At 55.5% G+C, this 17,225-nt stretch overlaps 1 protein-coding gene across 3 annotated transcripts in view; it reads right to left on the bottom strand.

Moving 5' to 3' along the window:
• Positions 1-607: 607 nt before the first annotated feature.
• The window catches only part of ARHGEF18 (Rho/Rac guanine nucleotide exchange factor 18), a 74,865-nt gene continuing 58,247 nt past the window's right edge, over positions 608-17,225 (bottom strand). For 2 of the 3 annotated variants that reach the window (XM_079114493.1, XM_079114495.1), the window contains 14 exons: positions 16,912-17,029; positions 15,843-16,091; positions 14,823-14,899; positions 11,863-12,041; positions 10,964-11,055; positions 8,371-8,550; positions 7,154-7,291; positions 6,610-6,719; positions 5,843-5,908; positions 5,706-5,753; positions 5,129-5,599; positions 3,842-4,175; positions 2,975-3,100; positions 608-2,898 (listed from right to left, as the gene is read on the bottom strand). In XM_079114493.1, coding sequence (XP_078970619.1) covers positions 2,738-2,898; positions 2,975-3,100; positions 3,842-4,175; positions 5,129-5,599; positions 5,706-5,753; positions 5,843-5,908; positions 6,610-6,719; positions 7,154-7,291; positions 8,371-8,550; positions 10,964-11,055; positions 11,863-12,041; positions 14,823-14,899; positions 15,843-16,091; positions 16,912-17,029 — 2,349 coding nt within the window. In that variant the 3' untranslated portion in view covers positions 608-2,737. The remainder of the gene's footprint in view (positions 2,899-2,974; positions 3,101-3,841; positions 4,176-5,128; positions 5,600-5,705; positions 5,754-5,842; positions 5,909-6,609; positions 6,720-7,153; positions 7,292-8,370; positions 8,551-10,963; positions 11,056-11,862; positions 12,042-14,822; positions 14,900-15,842; positions 16,092-16,911; positions 17,030-17,225) is intronic. The other variant, XM_079114494.1, reaches the window with a different exon arrangement.

Raw genomic sequence — 17,225 nt, 5'->3', positions numbered from 1 at the left:
CATTGAGGTTGACTGCGGCGTGCTGCCCAGCCGGCCACAACCTGCCGAGAATGTGTTCTTCACCCCTAAAAAGGAACCTCGCCCCTTAGCCATGACTCACCGCCCTCCTCCCTGCTGTTCTGTTCTTGTGACCGCTAATCTACCTTCTGACTCAGTGGCTCAACCTCAGGACTGGGGCCGCTCTGCGGTCCCCTGAACATGACCTTCCTCTAGAACATACCTGCACACCCCATGGCAGAGCGGCAACCCCGTGGGAGGCAGTGCGGTTCCGCTGGGGAAGGCTAGGGGCGTCCTGGGGCAAGGGGCTTGTCAGGCAGATGATGGGGGACAGCTAGGGTTGGGGGTACTTAGCAGGGTCCAGACCAGGGAGTGGGCCAGCTCATAGGCCCCCAGGTGGCTGGCATACCTGTGGCCTGTACTTGGCCAGCATCCCAGCAGTCAGGGCTGGACAGGGTGGCAGTGCTGGGTTGTGCAGGTGGCTACCATCTCCTGCCCCAGGACCTTTCTGGATGGATCCTGCCTGCTCCTCCCCTGCTTCCCAGTATCCCCTGAGGCTGACACGTGGACTGGGGATGACCCCCCAAACTCCAGAGAACAGCAGCTTAAGTCAGAGATCATCTTAGACACTTTTATTGCTAGAATCTGGTCTTAAGTTCTAGGGTGGTTCCCAAACACCCTCTGGTAAGGAAACATAATCACTGTGAAGTAATGGTGGGCTAAGGTCATGGTCACGATCACCAAAGACCACAGGCATGGGCCCACACAAACGGGGAACTGCGCAGTCACCAGCTGTACGGATAAAATGGCTCTACCCAGGAGTACCCGTGGGTGTGGCAAGCAGCGCACCGGCCATACTGCCCTACTATGTGTGGAGCCTGACTAAACCCCCCTCCCTGGCCACCTGGCAGGGAGGCCCCACTTCCTGCTGATGGCCTGCTGTGGTTGAGCAGAAATTCCCTGCGCTTGTCCAAGTTCAAGGAATCCCCGTATCTGGATGGTGGGTCCAGAGCACATGAGCTGGAGGCCACCCAGTGCAGGGGTCCAGGAATGTTCTCTTGGCCACAGAGCAGGAGCTCAGTTTCTCTAAAGTGCTCCAATACGTCTCAGTACAAAAATACAAAACACTGATTATAAACATGGCACAGACGAGGTCTGGTGGGTCGGGGGACACTCGGGACACAGGATAGCACTGCTGATGGAAAAGGACCAGGGTGGGAACAGTAGGTTCTCAAGAGAGGCCAGGAGCCTGGAGAAGAGGGTGGGGATACACCACTCGCTAGGAACTGCTGCTTTAAAAACCCTACCACCAAGGCTGTGTCCTGGTTCCTGCTGGCACCTGCACCTGCCCAGTCCCCTCCTGAGCCTGTGACACTAGCAGGCACCATGGCTACAGGAAGCTGATGGCAGGCTGCACAGTTCCTAACAGTTCCCCCTCCTCTGTGCCCACCTGTCCCTCAGTGGTGGACATGTCCCCTGCTTACTGTGTTGGGCGTCACAGGGCGACTGCTGATGTCCCAGAAGGGCTGAGTTCTGGAACAAGAATGACCAGCCCAGGACCTGGTCCTGCTGTCAACACTTCCAAAGCAGGGAAGCCCGGGCTGTGGGGCAAGGCTGGCAATGTGCCCCTCCTGCTCTGGGCCGCCAGGCTCCATCTTGGCTGCAGCTGGAACATGGATCTGACCATCTGGACCTGCCCTGGGCACTGGAGACCACCCCCAAAGCCCTGTCCTCCAGAGGAAGCTGATTCCATACTGCAACAGCTCAGTGCAAGTGAGGTGCCCCCAAGATAGCCACCTGTCCACTTGCTGGCAGCGTCTCCAGGTGTTCCCTCAGGTTCTGGCAGGACAGTAGCCCTGGGGGCTTCTTCCCAGCAGCCCCAGGAAAACCTGCCCATTTCACAGGAGACTGAGAACCTCTGCCTGGGTGTGTGCTAGCCCTGGCTGAAGCCTGAGGCTTGTTGCCCTGGACAGGCTGAGTGGTGGGGATGGCAGGTGCCCTCGAGAAGCAGACCAGAGTTTGGAAAGTCTCTGCCAAATTAAAGGAGTAATGATCAGCCCCTTTCAGGATGAGCTTCTGAACCCACAGAACATGCATGAAGTGCCATGGCTGCCCCCTCCCTGTGGCCCTCTCTACTCCTGGGTGGGCCCTGTCCTGCCCCTGCCCGACTCACTTGCTGGCAGAGGTTTTCCATGGCTAGTGGGGGGTCTCTGCTTTGAAAGAGGATTCTGCCTGACTCTGCAGACCAATGCCATGGTCCCTTCTGGTACCCTCATGATGTGACCACTCCAGTGCCTCTGGGTGTCTGTGGAGCCTGGCCTGGGGCCGGCAGCTCCTCAGACCCAGGCCTGACCTGTCTTCCAGCTCCTCGGCCACCCTGGCACTCCTCACTGCCTGAGAGAACGATGGGAATCAACCTTTCCCTACCCAAAGGGGTGCTACAGTTTAAAACAACCCCTTGTCTTAGCTGGTTCAGCCTGCCATTACAAGCTTTTTTTTTTTTTTTTTTTTATATACGAATTAAAAAAAGAGGTTTAGGAAATTACCCAGGCATTACCACTAATCCTACAGACAGAGCCGTGAGACCCAAAGCACCAACGGGCCAACCCAGGCCAGATGGACATCAGGGATGTGCCTGGGCAGGAGAGGATGATAGCTGGGCAGGCGGCCACCCCATGGGATCCCCAGGGACATAGGGTTGGCAGGCCAGGGGGAGCCTGCACCTGGAGCCTCAGCCCCTCTAGAAGAAGATGACATCTTCCTTGCTGGCTTCCTCCCTGGTGGCCTGTAGTGGTGAGGGAGATGGGGGCACAGGTGGGAAGGATGTGCCCCCAGTCTTGGTGAGGAAGGCCTCAGCGGAGATGTCGGCTGGGGCTGGACTCAGGGCTGGGACGTAGGCGTCTGGAAGAGAGGGGACCAGGGCTTCAGATGTCGCCAGGTGTTCCTGGCGACCCCACTGCCAGGGTGCTGGGCTCACCTGTAGCAGGCGCAGAGCTGTGGCTGCTGGGCAGGATGGGGCTCAGCGACCGGCGATTCCGAGAGGTGGTCTCATCCTTGCCGATCAGCTTGTTGAGAAGCAGCTGCTGCTTCAGGTCGAATGAAGCTGGAAGAGGGAAGGAGCTTGGGCCCTGCTCCAGGCCCTCAGGACCCGGAGGACGGCCAGCCACTGACAGTCCCCATGGGCAAACCCTCAGAGTCATCCAACATCTGGACAAAGGGAAGGTGTGGCTTCCGGGGAAGGATCCCTTTCCGGTGACCGTCATGCCCAGTGGACCCAGGACACAGACTCTGCTCCTTAAGAATGTCCCACAACATCCCTGGCTGTTATCTGAGGAGCATTACCCAGGGCAGGGCATGGAGGAGCTCCTAGGCTCACTCTGGTGGTATCCATTGCAGGTGCCCGAGGGCAAGGGACTATGTCTGTCTGGGCTGCAGCATCCCCCTGAAACCAGAACACTGAGAACAGCCCCTGGCCCTGTCATGGTCCTAAGTGAAGCAGGCTGACTTCTGGCCTGTGACACTGTCTGAAGCTCCCCTAGCCCCCGTCTTACTGTTTAAAGTCCACGGTGGGAAAAAGACATGGGGACTGGTCTGCCATTTCAAGTTTGCTTCTTGAGCAAAAGGCCTCTGTTTGGAGGGGAGGCCTTGTCCTGTCACACCTGTCCCTTCTGGTTTTCCTCTGGCACCCTCTCCAGGTGACACTAGTATCCTGCTTTTTACTCCCAATGAGTCCCTATAGTCGCACAAGTTGCCCATGGCTGGACCTCTGGGTCCCAGGGGGAAGAGGCACTGGGGACAGCCACCTCCTGCAGGCTCCGAGCTCTGGGGCCGCGGCCAGGCTCACCTGAGCTCTCCCAGCGCTGGGAGCCCCTGCTTTTGCTGCCCTTGTCCTTGCTGCCCTTGGTGGAGGCGGCCAGCTTGGTGGGGATCTGCTGCTGCACTGCTGCCTGCCTCTGAATCTGGTTGGTGGTGCTGAGCAGCTGGATGGGCACGTCACTCTTGGCTGGTCGGCTCTCGGCTGGGGCACTGTCCCGGCGAGCCACCTCAGGGCGCTCCACATATTCAGGTCCAGCACTGGACAGCAGCAGGCTCGCCCGGATCCCGGGTGTTTTAGCCAGGGCCAGGGACCCCTCCTGCCCCTCCCCGTTGAAACTGGGAGGGTGGCTTGGGGGCTGGGCCTGGAAGAGTGACAGAAGACATATCCCAATGCTGCTGAACCTACAGGAAGTTCTCCCTAGCATCCCTGGAGGGGCAGCTCTCCTAGATGTGCACAAGCAGACCTGCCAGGCTCAGAGGCCCCAGGAGGGGCAGGGAGAGCCAGGCAATGCGGGAGACAGGGCTGAGATGGGCAGATTCCTGCACCCGGTCCAGATCCCCCTGGGATGTCTGTTCTGCATGCAGAGCTTGGGTTCAGCCTGAAGTTGTGCACACTCATGGTCACACTCAGTGACACAGATGCTCTCACAGACATCAAAGTCACACGTTCACATTTGCACTGCATTCTTTTAAAAAAGAAGTCGCCGACATTTCCTGTGTTCTCTGCAGCCACATGCAGATAAACAAGTATTACCTTCTCACGTGTGTGTACATGCTTGTACATTCCCCACCCCCCACTTTTGGTACCAGGGATTGAACCCAGGGGCACTTGACCACTGAGCCACATCCCCAGTCCTATTTTGTACTTTATTTAGAAACGGTCCCACTGAGTTGCTTAGTGCCTTGCTAAATTGCCGAGACTGGCTTTGAACTTGCAATCCTCCTGAGCTGTTGGGTATACAGGCGTGTGCCACCATGCCCGGCCATTCACTCTTTAAAAACATTTTTTTTAAAGAGAGGATGTGGCTGTGTCATCCAGGTGGGCCGGGACTCCTGCGCTCATGAGTCTTCTGCCCTGGCCTCCCCAGTGCTGGGCCTACAAGGGCGCCATGGTGCTCACAGGTCATCCTCACCACCATCTGCAGTACCAGGGCCAGGACGCAGGGCTTCACATGAGCTTGGCAAGCCCTCTACCACTGAGCTGCACCCCCGGCCCACGCATTCACTCACGTTTTCTGACATTTGATCTCATACCTGCAAATGCATGTGCCAACCTGATACCCCAAGAGCCCAATGTGACGAGGCCCGGGCTCACCTCCACCAGTGCCCCCGGCGGCAGCGCCCCTGGCACTGTGTTCTGCTTCTTGAGCCTACGCTGCTGCTCCAGGCGCTCGCGCTCACGGTCTACGGCGCGCATGGCCTCGCGCAGCCGTTCCAGGTCTTGCTGGTAGGCCCTGCGCTGCCGCTCGAGCTCTGCGCGTTCCTGGTCCAGCCGATCGCGCAGCTGCTGCGCCTCGCCTTCCCGCTCCTGCAGCCGCGCGCCTGCGCGCTCCAGCTCCTGCCGCTGGCGCATGCACTCACGCTCCCAGCGCTGCTGCTCCTGCCGCAGCTGACTCTGCAGCTTCTCCACGTCTGCGCGCTCTTCCCGCTGCTTCTCGAAGTTGCGCTGCCGCTCCTGCTCCAGCAGCAGGTTCCCACGCGTTGACTGCAGTCGAAACTGCTTCTCCCGCTCCTGGATGGCTGCCCGCTGCATCTCTACATAGCTGTCCTGCTGGGCGATGACCGCCTGTGGACAGGGTCACGAGCCAGGCCTGTGAGAGCCATGTCCTTGCCCAGACCCAGCTAACTAGGAAAGGGCAGGTGTGGCTGGTCCCTCCCTGACACACTGGTACCTGGAGGCTGAGGAGCAGCTGTGATAAAGTCTGGATCCTGTGGACAAGCTGTGGAGAGAAGGCAGATTCTGGGTTCCGCCCACCAGCACAGGGGGCCTGTGTGCCACCCCCAAGGACATGGACCAGCTGCCACCTACCTCTGACTCCAGGACAGTGGGCAGCCGAGGGCTAGAATCTGCACCTGGCACCTCCACCTGCGAAGACTATAGCATCAAACCACAGTGTTTAAGGACTGATCCAAGGAGGCACAGTCCACCTATTACCAACAAGACATTCCCTTGGCATGGGCAACAGAAAGGACCCAGGGCTGGGCCACTGTGGGGGACAGGTCTTGCGGGTCATCTGACAAGCCAGTCTGGTGTCTGAAGAATGAAGGTACAGGCCAGCCATCACCCAGTCCATGGCAGTGCAGGCCCAGATGTGAAGCTTGTATGCCAGCTCTGGGTAAGGAGGTGAGGCCAAGCCTTGGAGCTGGCCAGAGGCAGCTGGCCTTGGCCTCTGAGCCCAAACCTTGGCAAGGTCAGACACGTGATGGGCCTTCTGAGTCAAAGGGGAGGGCAGAGCCAGCCAGATGTGGGAGGTGTCATTACACCTGGGCAGACGGCCTGTGGCTCCCACATGGGGTTTGTGGACTGCTGAAGCCATCCCTGCTGCCCTTAGCCTGTCCCCTCCCCATCTCCCTCCTGGAACACTGGCTGCCTTTCCCAGAGGACTACAGGATGAAGTACCTGGCTGCATGGTAACCTGGGTGGAAACGCTTCATTTGCCGTATGGCACTTATGGACATTGCCATATGATAGAGAGACAGACAGCCCCAAGGAGCTGGTCACACTGGTTAATGACAACTATAATGACTTGGACTGACTCTGCACAGAGTGAACCAACATCCCAGGAAGTCACATACCTCCTGAGGTGACTCCTCCCAGCCCCCAGGGACATCGCCATTTCCAAGTTTCGGGTCTGGGCTGCTGGCAGGCCCCCGCCAGCTGCAGACCTTCTTCTTAAAACTGCCATCTGGGAAGCCCAAGACATGTCTGTGAGGCTGCTGTGATCCCATGGGACCTGGAACACTCCTCTGCCCCAGCCCTGCCCAGGTGGGAAATCCACAGTGGCTCCACCCGGCCCCCAACCCCCCGTACTGAGATTTGAATCCAGGGCCTTGCACAGCGATGGGCAGGTGCTCTGCCACTGAGCCACATCCCCAGCCTTTTTATTTTATTGTTTATTTTGAGACAGGGTCTGTCGTGCTGCGTTGTACAGGCTGGCCTTGGACTTCGATCCTCCTGCCTCAGCCTTGCAAGTTGCTGGGATGACAGGTGTGAGGCAAGGCAGTGGCTTTTGTAGTAGAGACCAGTGGGGTTGGACAGAGAAAGGACACGACCTCAGGGACACTCAGACTTGTTGCTGCTGAGCCTGAGGCGAACGGGGAGGCAGGGGATATCACTTACTCTTGCTAGGGCTGCCTGTGCTGTCGTAGCCCCCGAAGGTCTCAGCCCTCCGAGGCAGGCCTGTGGAGCTGCCTCCTTCTTCCGCTAGGCCACTGGTGCTGCCCAGTCGCCTACAGATCAGGTTCTGGATACCCTCAACTGTGAAGGAGACGGGAGGAAGGAGTCACCCTCAGAGGCATGCTGGGGGGTGTCAGGGAGCAGCTGAGACCCCAGGGAGCTCACTGGGTGCTGGTCACCCCCACCCACTGTCTGATGTGGAATTCCAGCTTCCGGTTCCGATCCTTTCTGCACTCCCTCACTTCTGGTTCTGTAACCAGGACCTGCCAATCTCTGTCTAAGCAAGATGCCAAGGCCATGGTGTGGCCATGTGGGAGGGCTGTGCTGGCTTCTAATGTCCCCTCCCAACCTACCCAGGCACTGGCTGCGTCCAGGCCCTGACCAGCCTCCACCCATGGCCATGCTATGTAATGATGGCCACACAGGGAGTGCCTCTTGGGGGGCAGAGCTTTGCACATACAGTCCTCTAGGATCAAAACTCTGGCCAGGTGAAGAGGTGAAGAGGACATTCTAGGCCCAGGTGCAGGATATGCAAGTGTCCTCAAGGATCAAGGACAATGGCCACTGGAGAAATGGGTGGAAGGACAGTGTGGGTGTGGCTGGGGGAGAAAGACTGACCCCTCACGCCATCTGGTTTCTGTTCTTGTCTCTGAAGGAAAGCTATGGAGGGCAGGCTGCGTCTGTCTCATTTGCTGGGCCAACAGAGGGCGCAGTGTGCTGTGCCCCAAGGGCTTATGCAGCAGGCCCTGGCCTGGGGCTGGCAGAAGGGCCTCAGCAGACAGGGCAGAGCACACACGAGACAGGAGGTGCCTCACTGGCCAGCAGCCTCCACCATGGCTACTAGTGCAGGCAGTCTGCTGGGCTCAGGGGGTTCCCTGAAACGGCCACCGAGTGTGCATGGGTGTTTTCCTAGGGATATCTTCAGAGACCCAGCTGAGAAAGAAGCAGGGTCTGTGTCAGTCAGCTTCAGATCCCCAGGGCTGGTGAGGGCACCTGGACAGAGTATGTGTCAATGGACAGAGAAAGTGTGTGTCTGCAGTGAGGAGCAGGGACATGTGGCAGGGTAGACACTGTCCCACTGTCAGGCCAGACAGCCTCAGGCCTGGCCTGGGATCCCAGAGCACCTCCAGTGCACTTGGCAGGGTGGGGCACTGGCTTACTTTCATTCATGGCCGACTTGAGGATCTGCTCCCCCTGCAGGGTCTCCGAGGCATCGCCTCCACGGAAAAAGCCGCGTGACTGGGAGTCCTCGAGCCCGCTCATCTCCGCCATCTCCAGGTAGATCTGCTGCTTCTCCAGGAGGCTCTGGGCGATCAGCTGGTCTTTCTGGCTCAGTCGCTCTGTGAAAGGACATGGAGGAGGTGATCAGCTGGGTCAGCTTCCCCTGGATTCTGTGGCCTTGGAGCTGGGGTCAAGCTGGGAGGACGGAGCCCCAGGAGAGCAACCCTGTCCTGAGGTGGGCCACTCTTGGTGTCCACCATCCCTGAGCAGCAGGGGAGGGTGTGGTCCTGCCCTGAGTGTTTGGTGCATGCGCATCAAGAGCACCAGTTACAGTGGGTATGGAGCAGCTGAGAGCCTAGAAGCTGGGTCTCCTAAACTCGGAAGTCTCCCTTCAAGACTTTGGGTGGTGGAACTCCTTAGGGATCTCTTTTGCTAATGTGACCAGCCTTATTATGATTACTGTTGTGGTGCTGGGGCCTCTTAATGAGGTGATTAGGGCTCTGCCCCCTAGAGTGGATTAATTTGTTCATGTGACTGATCAACTGATGGGTTAATGGTTAATGGGTTACCTCGAGAGTGGGCCTCTTGCTGTAAAGGCCAGGGTGGGCTGGGTCTCTCTCCAGAGGATGCCCTGCACTGCCTTGGGACTCTGCCAGCAAGAAGGCCATCACAGATGTGGGCCCTTAGTCTTAGATCAGAACCAGGAGCCAAACCAATCTCTGTTCTTTTTAGCAGCCTGTGTCCTGGGTTTTAGCAGCAGAAGATGCGCACAGGCAGCCTTCCTCCTTGGTGGCTGCTGGGGTAGGTGCTGGTTCAGCTGCACTACTTGGGCGTGCTGACCAATCCTGGCCCGGTTTAGCGGATTCTGCGGGATTTTCCAGGCAAGGAGTTATGACATATGCAGAAAATAAATTGTTGCCTCCTGATATTACCTTATCCCTGTCTCTCCCCTTCCCCTCTTGCGGGAACCTCTAAGAGGAAGGAAACAGTGGTGAGAGCAGGGCCCTGCCTGGCTCCTGGCTTAAAGAGAGTGTCCCTCACGTTCTGCTGTTAAGCATGAGGTCAACAGGCTCTTGATTCAAGGTGGGAAGCACCTCAGTAAGCTGAATATCTTCCCATTTCTGGTTCACTGACAGCCTTGTGGGGAATGAGCCACGAGTGTTACCGAATGACTGTGCCTTCAAGGAGGTGCTTCCTTGCAGGGAACATGTCTGAATCACCACCCAGCAGAAATAAGCAATTAGCATGGGACAAAATTAGTGCAGATGGTCCTCAACTCAAAATGGTTCAACTTTTTTTGATTTAACAATGATGCGCAAGCGATGTGTTCAGTGGAAACTGTGCTTTGAGCTTTGATTTCTTGTCCTTCCCTGGGCTAGTGACATGAGATATGTCACTCTCTTGTGGTGCTAGGCAGGGGTAGTGGCAGTGAGCAACAGCTCCCAGTCACAAGAGGAAACGACTGAGACACGACAGTGTGGCCTGTGGCTGCACCAGGATGTTTCGTGGCTTGAGTGTAAGTGCAGTTTTGAGCCCAGTGGAAGCCGAGGAGCTCTGTACTATGTTAAGCTGTGCTTCTAGGGTTCAATGGGATTCTTCCTGCCTTTCTTTTGGACATTTTAATTAACACTCTCAAACTTATTAAAAGAAAAAAACATACTTAAATCAAAGCTGCTCTCCCCACAAGAGAAATAAAACATATGCTATTAAATTCTACGTACTCATTGCTTAACTACTACCTAATTAAAGAAATAAACAACGCAGTTAGAGGAAAGGAGGAAGGGGTTTGCCAGAGCCCTGGGTACCAGGAGTTGCTCGGGCAAGCACCACAATGCACTCTCAGAACCTCTTGGCACAGGAAGGAGGCGCATCAACGCGTGTGCTCCACCCGCCCCGGAGCACCAGGAGCACCAGGAGCACCCACTCTGGCCACCAACAGGAGTGAGGCTTTGACAGGTCACGACGTGGATGGAGCTTGAAGACGCTGTGCTTGCTGAGAAGCCAGGTACACATGGACACCCGGCATGCAACTCCACTGACAGGAGGTGCCCAGAACGAGCATGTCCACAGAGACGGGATGTGGACTGGTGGCTGCCAGGCTGGGAGTGACTGCTAAAGGGTGTTTTGTTTTCAGGGTGAAGAAAATGCTCTGAACTGACGTGTGAAGGCTGCGTTCGCGCACGTCCTTCCCGAATGAAGACAGTGGTGGCGCTGTGTGCAGCTGAGCTGGTGGGCGAGGGGCTGCAGGCCCTGAGGGCAGCTCTCTCCCTTCCCCTCGCCTCCACACCCTCTGGCCTCTGGAACACCACCCCTGTGGGCAGCCCCCTTCTGAAGCTCGAAGAGCTGCAGGACATGGGCAGCTCACATCAAAATGCCTGGCCACCTGGGTGGAGATTCCCTTCACATTCAAGTCTCAACAGGACAGAACAGAGATGCCACTGGGGGCTGGGGCACCAGGCTGGCGGTCTCAGGAGGGCTCTGCAGGGCCATCACCACACAAGGGACATGACCATAATGCTGACAACCCCTTACCTTGAAAGTCCCGGAGTCTCATTGCACGGGCCTCAGCGACCTTCCTCTCTTCCTCGGCCTCAGTGAAGGGCCCCTCCTCCTCATCGGGACAGCTGCAGAGAGGGGGGACAGATAGAATCAACTCTACCCACACTGGCTGGCCTCCAACACTGCTGCTGGCTCTGCAGAGTATCTCTGACTTGTAAGTGGTGTTCCTTCGGGGAACAGAGGGATGGGAGAATGGTCTTTAAGTGTCAAGGTGCAACCAGGCAAGGGTTTCAAGTGTCCAGCTGTGCCCTGGAGGAGGCTGCCACTGGACAGTGCTTTCTGGGGACCACTAGGCATGGGAGGCTAAAGCTGCTGAGCATGGATGGAGCTTGGAACAGGCTGAGGTGGCAAGAAGTCTCCAGGCACCTAGAGGGAGCAGGAAGCCAGCTGGGGCTGGGGTTGAATGGCCTCCTTCTGCCCCTCTCTCTAACCTGGAATGAAGAGGGCACAGTGTGGGAGGAGGGAGGACAGGAAGCCACAGCCTACTGCAAGGGGTCTGGCCTCAGGCTTGAGTGCAGCACACAGCCCACTGTGTCTGGCCCATGAATGCAAAAAGGTCCAGGTTAGATCAGCAGGCCTTCAGTCCTGCTGGCCAGAGACACCCAGGCCTCTTTGACATCTGACAGCTTGGGCTATTGTTGGAAGGAGCTGACATCTGACACCTTGGGCTGTTGTTGGAAGGAGCTGGAATGGCACCATCTGCCCATTTCTGAGAAGCAAACAGAGCATCTGGGGGATGGTAGAGAGGAAAACAAGGGGTCTCTCAGGGAGTACGAGGCCACTGCTGTCTAGCCAAGGCTCCCTCAAAGCCAAGGGTATGAAGTCTATGGAAAGTGCACCCTCCTTGGGGAGGGAGACCTGGCCCTTCTCACCTCTCCACAGCCTGGCGGATATGGGTCATCCAGGAGTTCCTGTCCTCTTTGGAGCTGGTGTAGATCTCGTACATCTCGGGTCCTTGCAGGGAAGCACTGATCAGAAACATGGCCTTCTCCTCGTTGGCCACTTCCCTCACAATGAGCTTTTGCAGAGAGATGATGGGTGGCTTCGCGTCCTGCACGGGTGGAGGAGAGAGGTCCCATCTTACCTGCTGCATCCAAACAGCAGCAGGACCCGAGTCTCAGGGTGGGGTGGGAGACACAGAGAGAAGTCACGTGCCCTGTTTCCTTGCAAACAACTGAGAAATACTTTGCCACCTGGGGAAAAAGACTAATGCAATAATATCCTATTATCCTTTTAATGTGTCAACTTTATTATATATATATATATTTTTTTTAAAGAGATGAGGTTCTTGCTATGTTGCCCAGGCTGGCCCTGAACTCTTGGTCTCCAGTAACTCCTGCCTCAGCCTCTGGAGTAGCTGGAGCTACAGGTACAGTAGCAACTATGTAAATAATTAGCAGTGCACAGTACATCCGACTAAACTCAAGATACAACATTACATAGTATGTAATGTAAGCAACAACAAATCCTTGTCTGGTTTTTGTACCACAGACCACCCAGAGCCAACCAGTATTCCCAACCTACTGCACACTGGTGAGAGAGAATGCTGTGGTAGACCAGTAAAAGGCACTTCTCAACTGGTGTCACGAGCTCAACTGCATCCCTAGCCTTTCCAGCTCATATGCTGAAGTCCTAACCCTTAGGACTTGACAGAATGTGGCAGTATTTGGAGACAGGGATTTTACAGAGATAATCAAGTAATGTGGGTCCTACTTCAACATGACTGTGTCCTCAGGAGAAGAGATGACCCTGTGAGAACTTGGGGAGAAGACAGTGTCCACCAGCCAAGGAGGGAGTTTCAGAAGGAAGCAATCCTGCACACACCCTGGTCTTGTACTTCCAGCTTCCAGAACAGTGAGGCATTACATTTGTCCTGTGTGAGTCAGTCTGTAGCACTTCCACAGGAGCCATAACAAGCACATCCGACCATCCCTTATTCGAGGTCTGAATGTTCCCTGAGGGTTCTCAGCCCATTTGGATCAAAACTATTAATTTTCCCAAGTCTTGGCTTTCCACACATGAGGAAGTTCTCTTGGCATGACCTTTGGAATATGGTCAGGATGGCACCTGCCTGTAATCACAGTATACCTGGGTTCAATAACCTGTACCCCTGCCCCCAAAGATCTGGTAAGGAGCATGTGACTGTACAACCTTAATAGATATTCAAAGCAGCTCCAGCCCCTGCCAATTCCCAAACTGTAAAACCACACACATATCCACCAACAGGAGAGTGGATTAATGAGACTATTACCTAGGTTGCTTGGAAAGGGTCAATAGAAATGCAGGGTGGCTATAACATGGAAGGGGCAGGCAGCCACAAATACCAGGCCACAGCATAAAATGTGCACTTGGAGGGAGCTTCAAAATGTACTGAGTGGGAATAAAAAAGGAAGGTTATAAGATTAAAAATGCAGTGTTAAAATATATGCATTTGATCACTGGAGACCAGGGTGACAGCACACTCCAGTCCCTGGCTTTGTAAACGGAGTTTTACTGGCATGCAGTGATGCCATTCCCGGGCACACTCTCTACTGTGGTTCCAGAACACAGTGGCCACACGGAGCGATCACTGTGACTCCTTAAGCACCTACATGGCATACCTTGGCTGAGCAGACTCCCTAAGACAAAGACAGTCATGTCCATGTCCCTGGGTGACAGGATGATTTGGATTCTTTTCTGTGCTTTTCTGAACTGTAAAAGTCTCTGAAACAAAGTTGCATCCAGTTGAATGTGGTCTCCCTGTCTCTATATTTTTGGGGTGCAAGACATGCTACTTTATGTCTCACCCTCAACCAGCCAGAACCCCAGGCTCTTGGGCTGCATAGTGGCCATGTGGTTGACCACAGTACAGGCAGGAGAGACCCCCGCAAGGCTCTCTCATGAGGTGAGGTGGGCACACAGAGCCACCTGGTGCATCACACTGTCCGGGCACATCATACTCCTGTGAGGGCATGGCAGGCTCAGAGGTGTGTGGGTCAAGGCAGGACACCTGCTGGACAAAACACTGACACAGCTGCAGTGGGTTGAGGGGAGGAACAGGGCCAGGTGGCAGTGTGGACTTCTTTGAAGAAGCCACTTAAATTTTTTTTTTTTTTTTATGGCACTGGGACGGAACACAGGGCCTTGCACATGCCAGGCAAGTCCTTTGCTGAACTATGGTCCCAGCCCTGGAGAAGTCACTTCACATTATAGGGAGCTATGTGATTCTGTGGTTCAGTGGTCAGGGCCTTCTTCTCCAAGTGACCTGGAAGCCAATGGCTTCCTTACCCTCTTTAGGAGCTGGTGTCCCTGGAAGGTCAGGCCTGCCTTCTTGCCCTGCAGCTGGGTCTGTGCTGTGAGATGCCTAGGTGTCCAGGGCCAGCGTTGGTGATGGGGTGGGGAGTCCTGGGTGACAGAGCCGGGTGGGTTCCATTCCCATGATAAGGGTGTTCTGGGGCCTTGACTCTTTGGGGTCAACACGGTCACAGCTCACAGAGCAGCTGCCTGGGCTTGGATCCAGTGACAGGGCCTGTAAGTCCTCAGGAAGGGAAGGTCCTCCCAGCCAGGAATCTGGGGCTTGTGAGTGTCCCTAAGTCCTTACCAGAGGAAGAACATGAAAACACAGGGAATGGAGGTGGAGAGCCTGCGGCGATGGACCCGAGCCTTGTCAGGGAGGGAGTGGGGCGCTCGTTCTTGCAAGATCCTACTCCTGCCTGGGGGGAGCCTTCCAGGAGGCCCGGGTGCCACCGTGCACTGTTCCAGCGGCACTTCCTCTCCTTGTTCCCTGGACCCCTCCATGGCAACCCCCTGGGGCCCCACAGGAGGCCCTTGTCTGGAGACACTGGGTACGCACCACAGAGGCGAAGACATATTTCTGGTCCTTCTCTTGCAGCAGTAGAAGCACGTCAGTCAAGAGGACAGCAAGGACATCTGGAGAGAGCACAAAGGGGTCGTCTTAGAGGTCACAGGGCCCCCAGGTCTGGTTGGGAAGCTTGACAGTCTCCAACTCTCCAAAGGGCTCCTGCAGATGACAGTTCCTTTCTCACTCACACCTTGCCATCACTTCTCTGGGTTTCCATGTGTGTCACCAATGAACGCTGGCGTCTCCTCTTAGATTCCCCTCAGGCTCCAGCTCAGTGTTCAGAGCTGAAGTCAGGACTCCAGCCTCACCACCAGGCCACCATGCCAGGTGGCTGTCATGGTCTGGCCTCGGGGCTGCTCTAGCTGACTGTCAAGGTGGACAAATCTCATCACCCTCCCTGCCCAGGTCACCCAACCACGAGCTGCTGGTACTCCAGTCCTCTCCCTACTGCAGTGATACAGGGAGGGCTGGCCTCAGTCCCCTCATGCTCTAGTGTTGTTTGGTGCCTTGTCCCTGTATGGACATCTTGCACCATGAGGCTTCTGCATGTAAGTGCAAATACTGAATTGAGGTATACTCATGTTGCAGGAAGAATAAACATTACCTTCTGGGGGAGCCATTTTTGATACTCCTATTGAAATCAAATATCCTTTTTCATCCAGTTCTCTCATTGCAGCCTGATGGTTCTTTCAAAGCATCTACCACACTTTTAAGTACTTTTTTCGGTATCTGTTTACTTGTTTCCCTTTCTCGCCCACAGGCTGAAGCCTCCAAGGTAAAGGTCAAGTCTTGTGAGATATATTCCCACAACCTGGCTTGGTGCCAGTTCAAGATGGGTGCTCATCAATCCAAGAGAATACTCACCATTCCCAGACTGAGGCCACCAATTCCGTATAATGTGCAACACACCAAGATGGTGGCACCATTCCAAGACAGTGCCTATCACTCCAAGAGGGCACCCACCAATCCAAGACAGGCCCCCACTAGAGGTGGCCAGGGACAGAGCTTTACCTTTTAAGCGCCCTGAAGTGGTCTTCCAGCACAGTGTGCCCTCCAGGTGTAGCTGCCGCTGTAGCATGTCCTCCTTGCGGAAGGTAAGTCCGTTCTTGAGTTTGCTGGAGGACTTTAGGTCCATCTTCCCTGCGATCTCCCTGAGACGCTGGCCCTTCTCACACTCACTGACCTTGGCATCCACTTGTGAGATGATGTCTTTGATGAGGTTCAGGGCCTGGGTCAGGTCTTCATAGTCCTCAGTGCCGGCTGCCACACACAGCAGGGTTAGCACCTTTCTTTGCCCATGTTCAAGAACATAAATGAAGTGGCTTCACTAGGTAAGGATGGGATGTGTGAGATATGTTCCCTGAGGCCAGAGTAACCCTCGAGAAATACCTCCCATTTCTGAGATAGAAATGGTTCTCCAAAATAAATGCAATAGCCTAGAGTTTCGCTTATACCCAGGTACAGCTTTTGTCAAATGCAGAAGTTAAGGTGTAACTCAAGTGACAAAAACTGCCCAGCATGGCTCTCTGGTCACTCCTTGCTACACAAACTCCTTTCAAGTCTAGTTCATCATAAAAGTTTCCCTCCACCTCCTGTTGTGACCTGGAGCTGGGTCCTCCTGCTCCAAGAATGCAGCAGGGAACTCTCTTGTTCTCCCAGACCCAATCATCTGCAGGTGTGCTGGGTGTGATCGACACTGCCCGCCCCCAAGAACTCCTGGGCAGGATATAAGCCTTTTCTCGTCCCTCCCCCACAGCTCCAGCCTCCTCACTTTCTTGCCCTTGGCCATATGACAGAGGTCATCTCGGGGCATGTCTGGACAACCCAGGAATAACCTGGGCTCCATCCATTTATCCAGGCCACAGACCTGCTGTGCCCAGCTTGTGCTTGGGCCATGGTGAGCTGATGAGACCCAGCCCCTGCCTTCACCGGGATGACTGCCCCGTCTTCGTGTGGGAAGCCCCAAACCCAGCATCATGGACTCCTAGGGGAATTTGTCCAAGCCATTGGTAAAATCTGCACCAGGTAGACAGGGACCCCGCCCTGCCATGGCCCCAGAGAACAGGGTGTGCTCCTCTACCTTCTGTGTTCTGAATGATGCGCTCCACCAGCACTGGGTATTTGGTTATGCGCTGAGTAACCAGAAGAATACACTCCTGCACACCAAGCCGCCTCACGATGGAGAAGCTGCCGATCTTCTAGGAAGGGAAAGCAGAGTCGCTTGGGGTTAGCATCTCGTCTTCTGACTACTGACTGTCAGCCTCCACGACTGGGGGCTCCTTCATGGCCAGCTTGCTGAGACCTTTTCCATGCTGCTTTGTTGGAGGTACTTACTGGATATCTGGAAGCAGGAACCACCTGACGTATACAGAAAGGCCACACGAGCAAAGGTGG

This window comes from Sciurus vulgaris (assembly GCF_902686455.1).
Source record: "Sciurus vulgaris genome assembly, chromosome: 16".
Lineage (NCBI taxonomy): Eukaryota > Metazoa > Chordata > Mammalia > Rodentia > Sciuridae > Sciurus > Sciurus vulgaris.
Note: the sequence above shows the minus strand (reverse complement) of the source record. Positions and strands in the feature narration are given on the sequence as shown.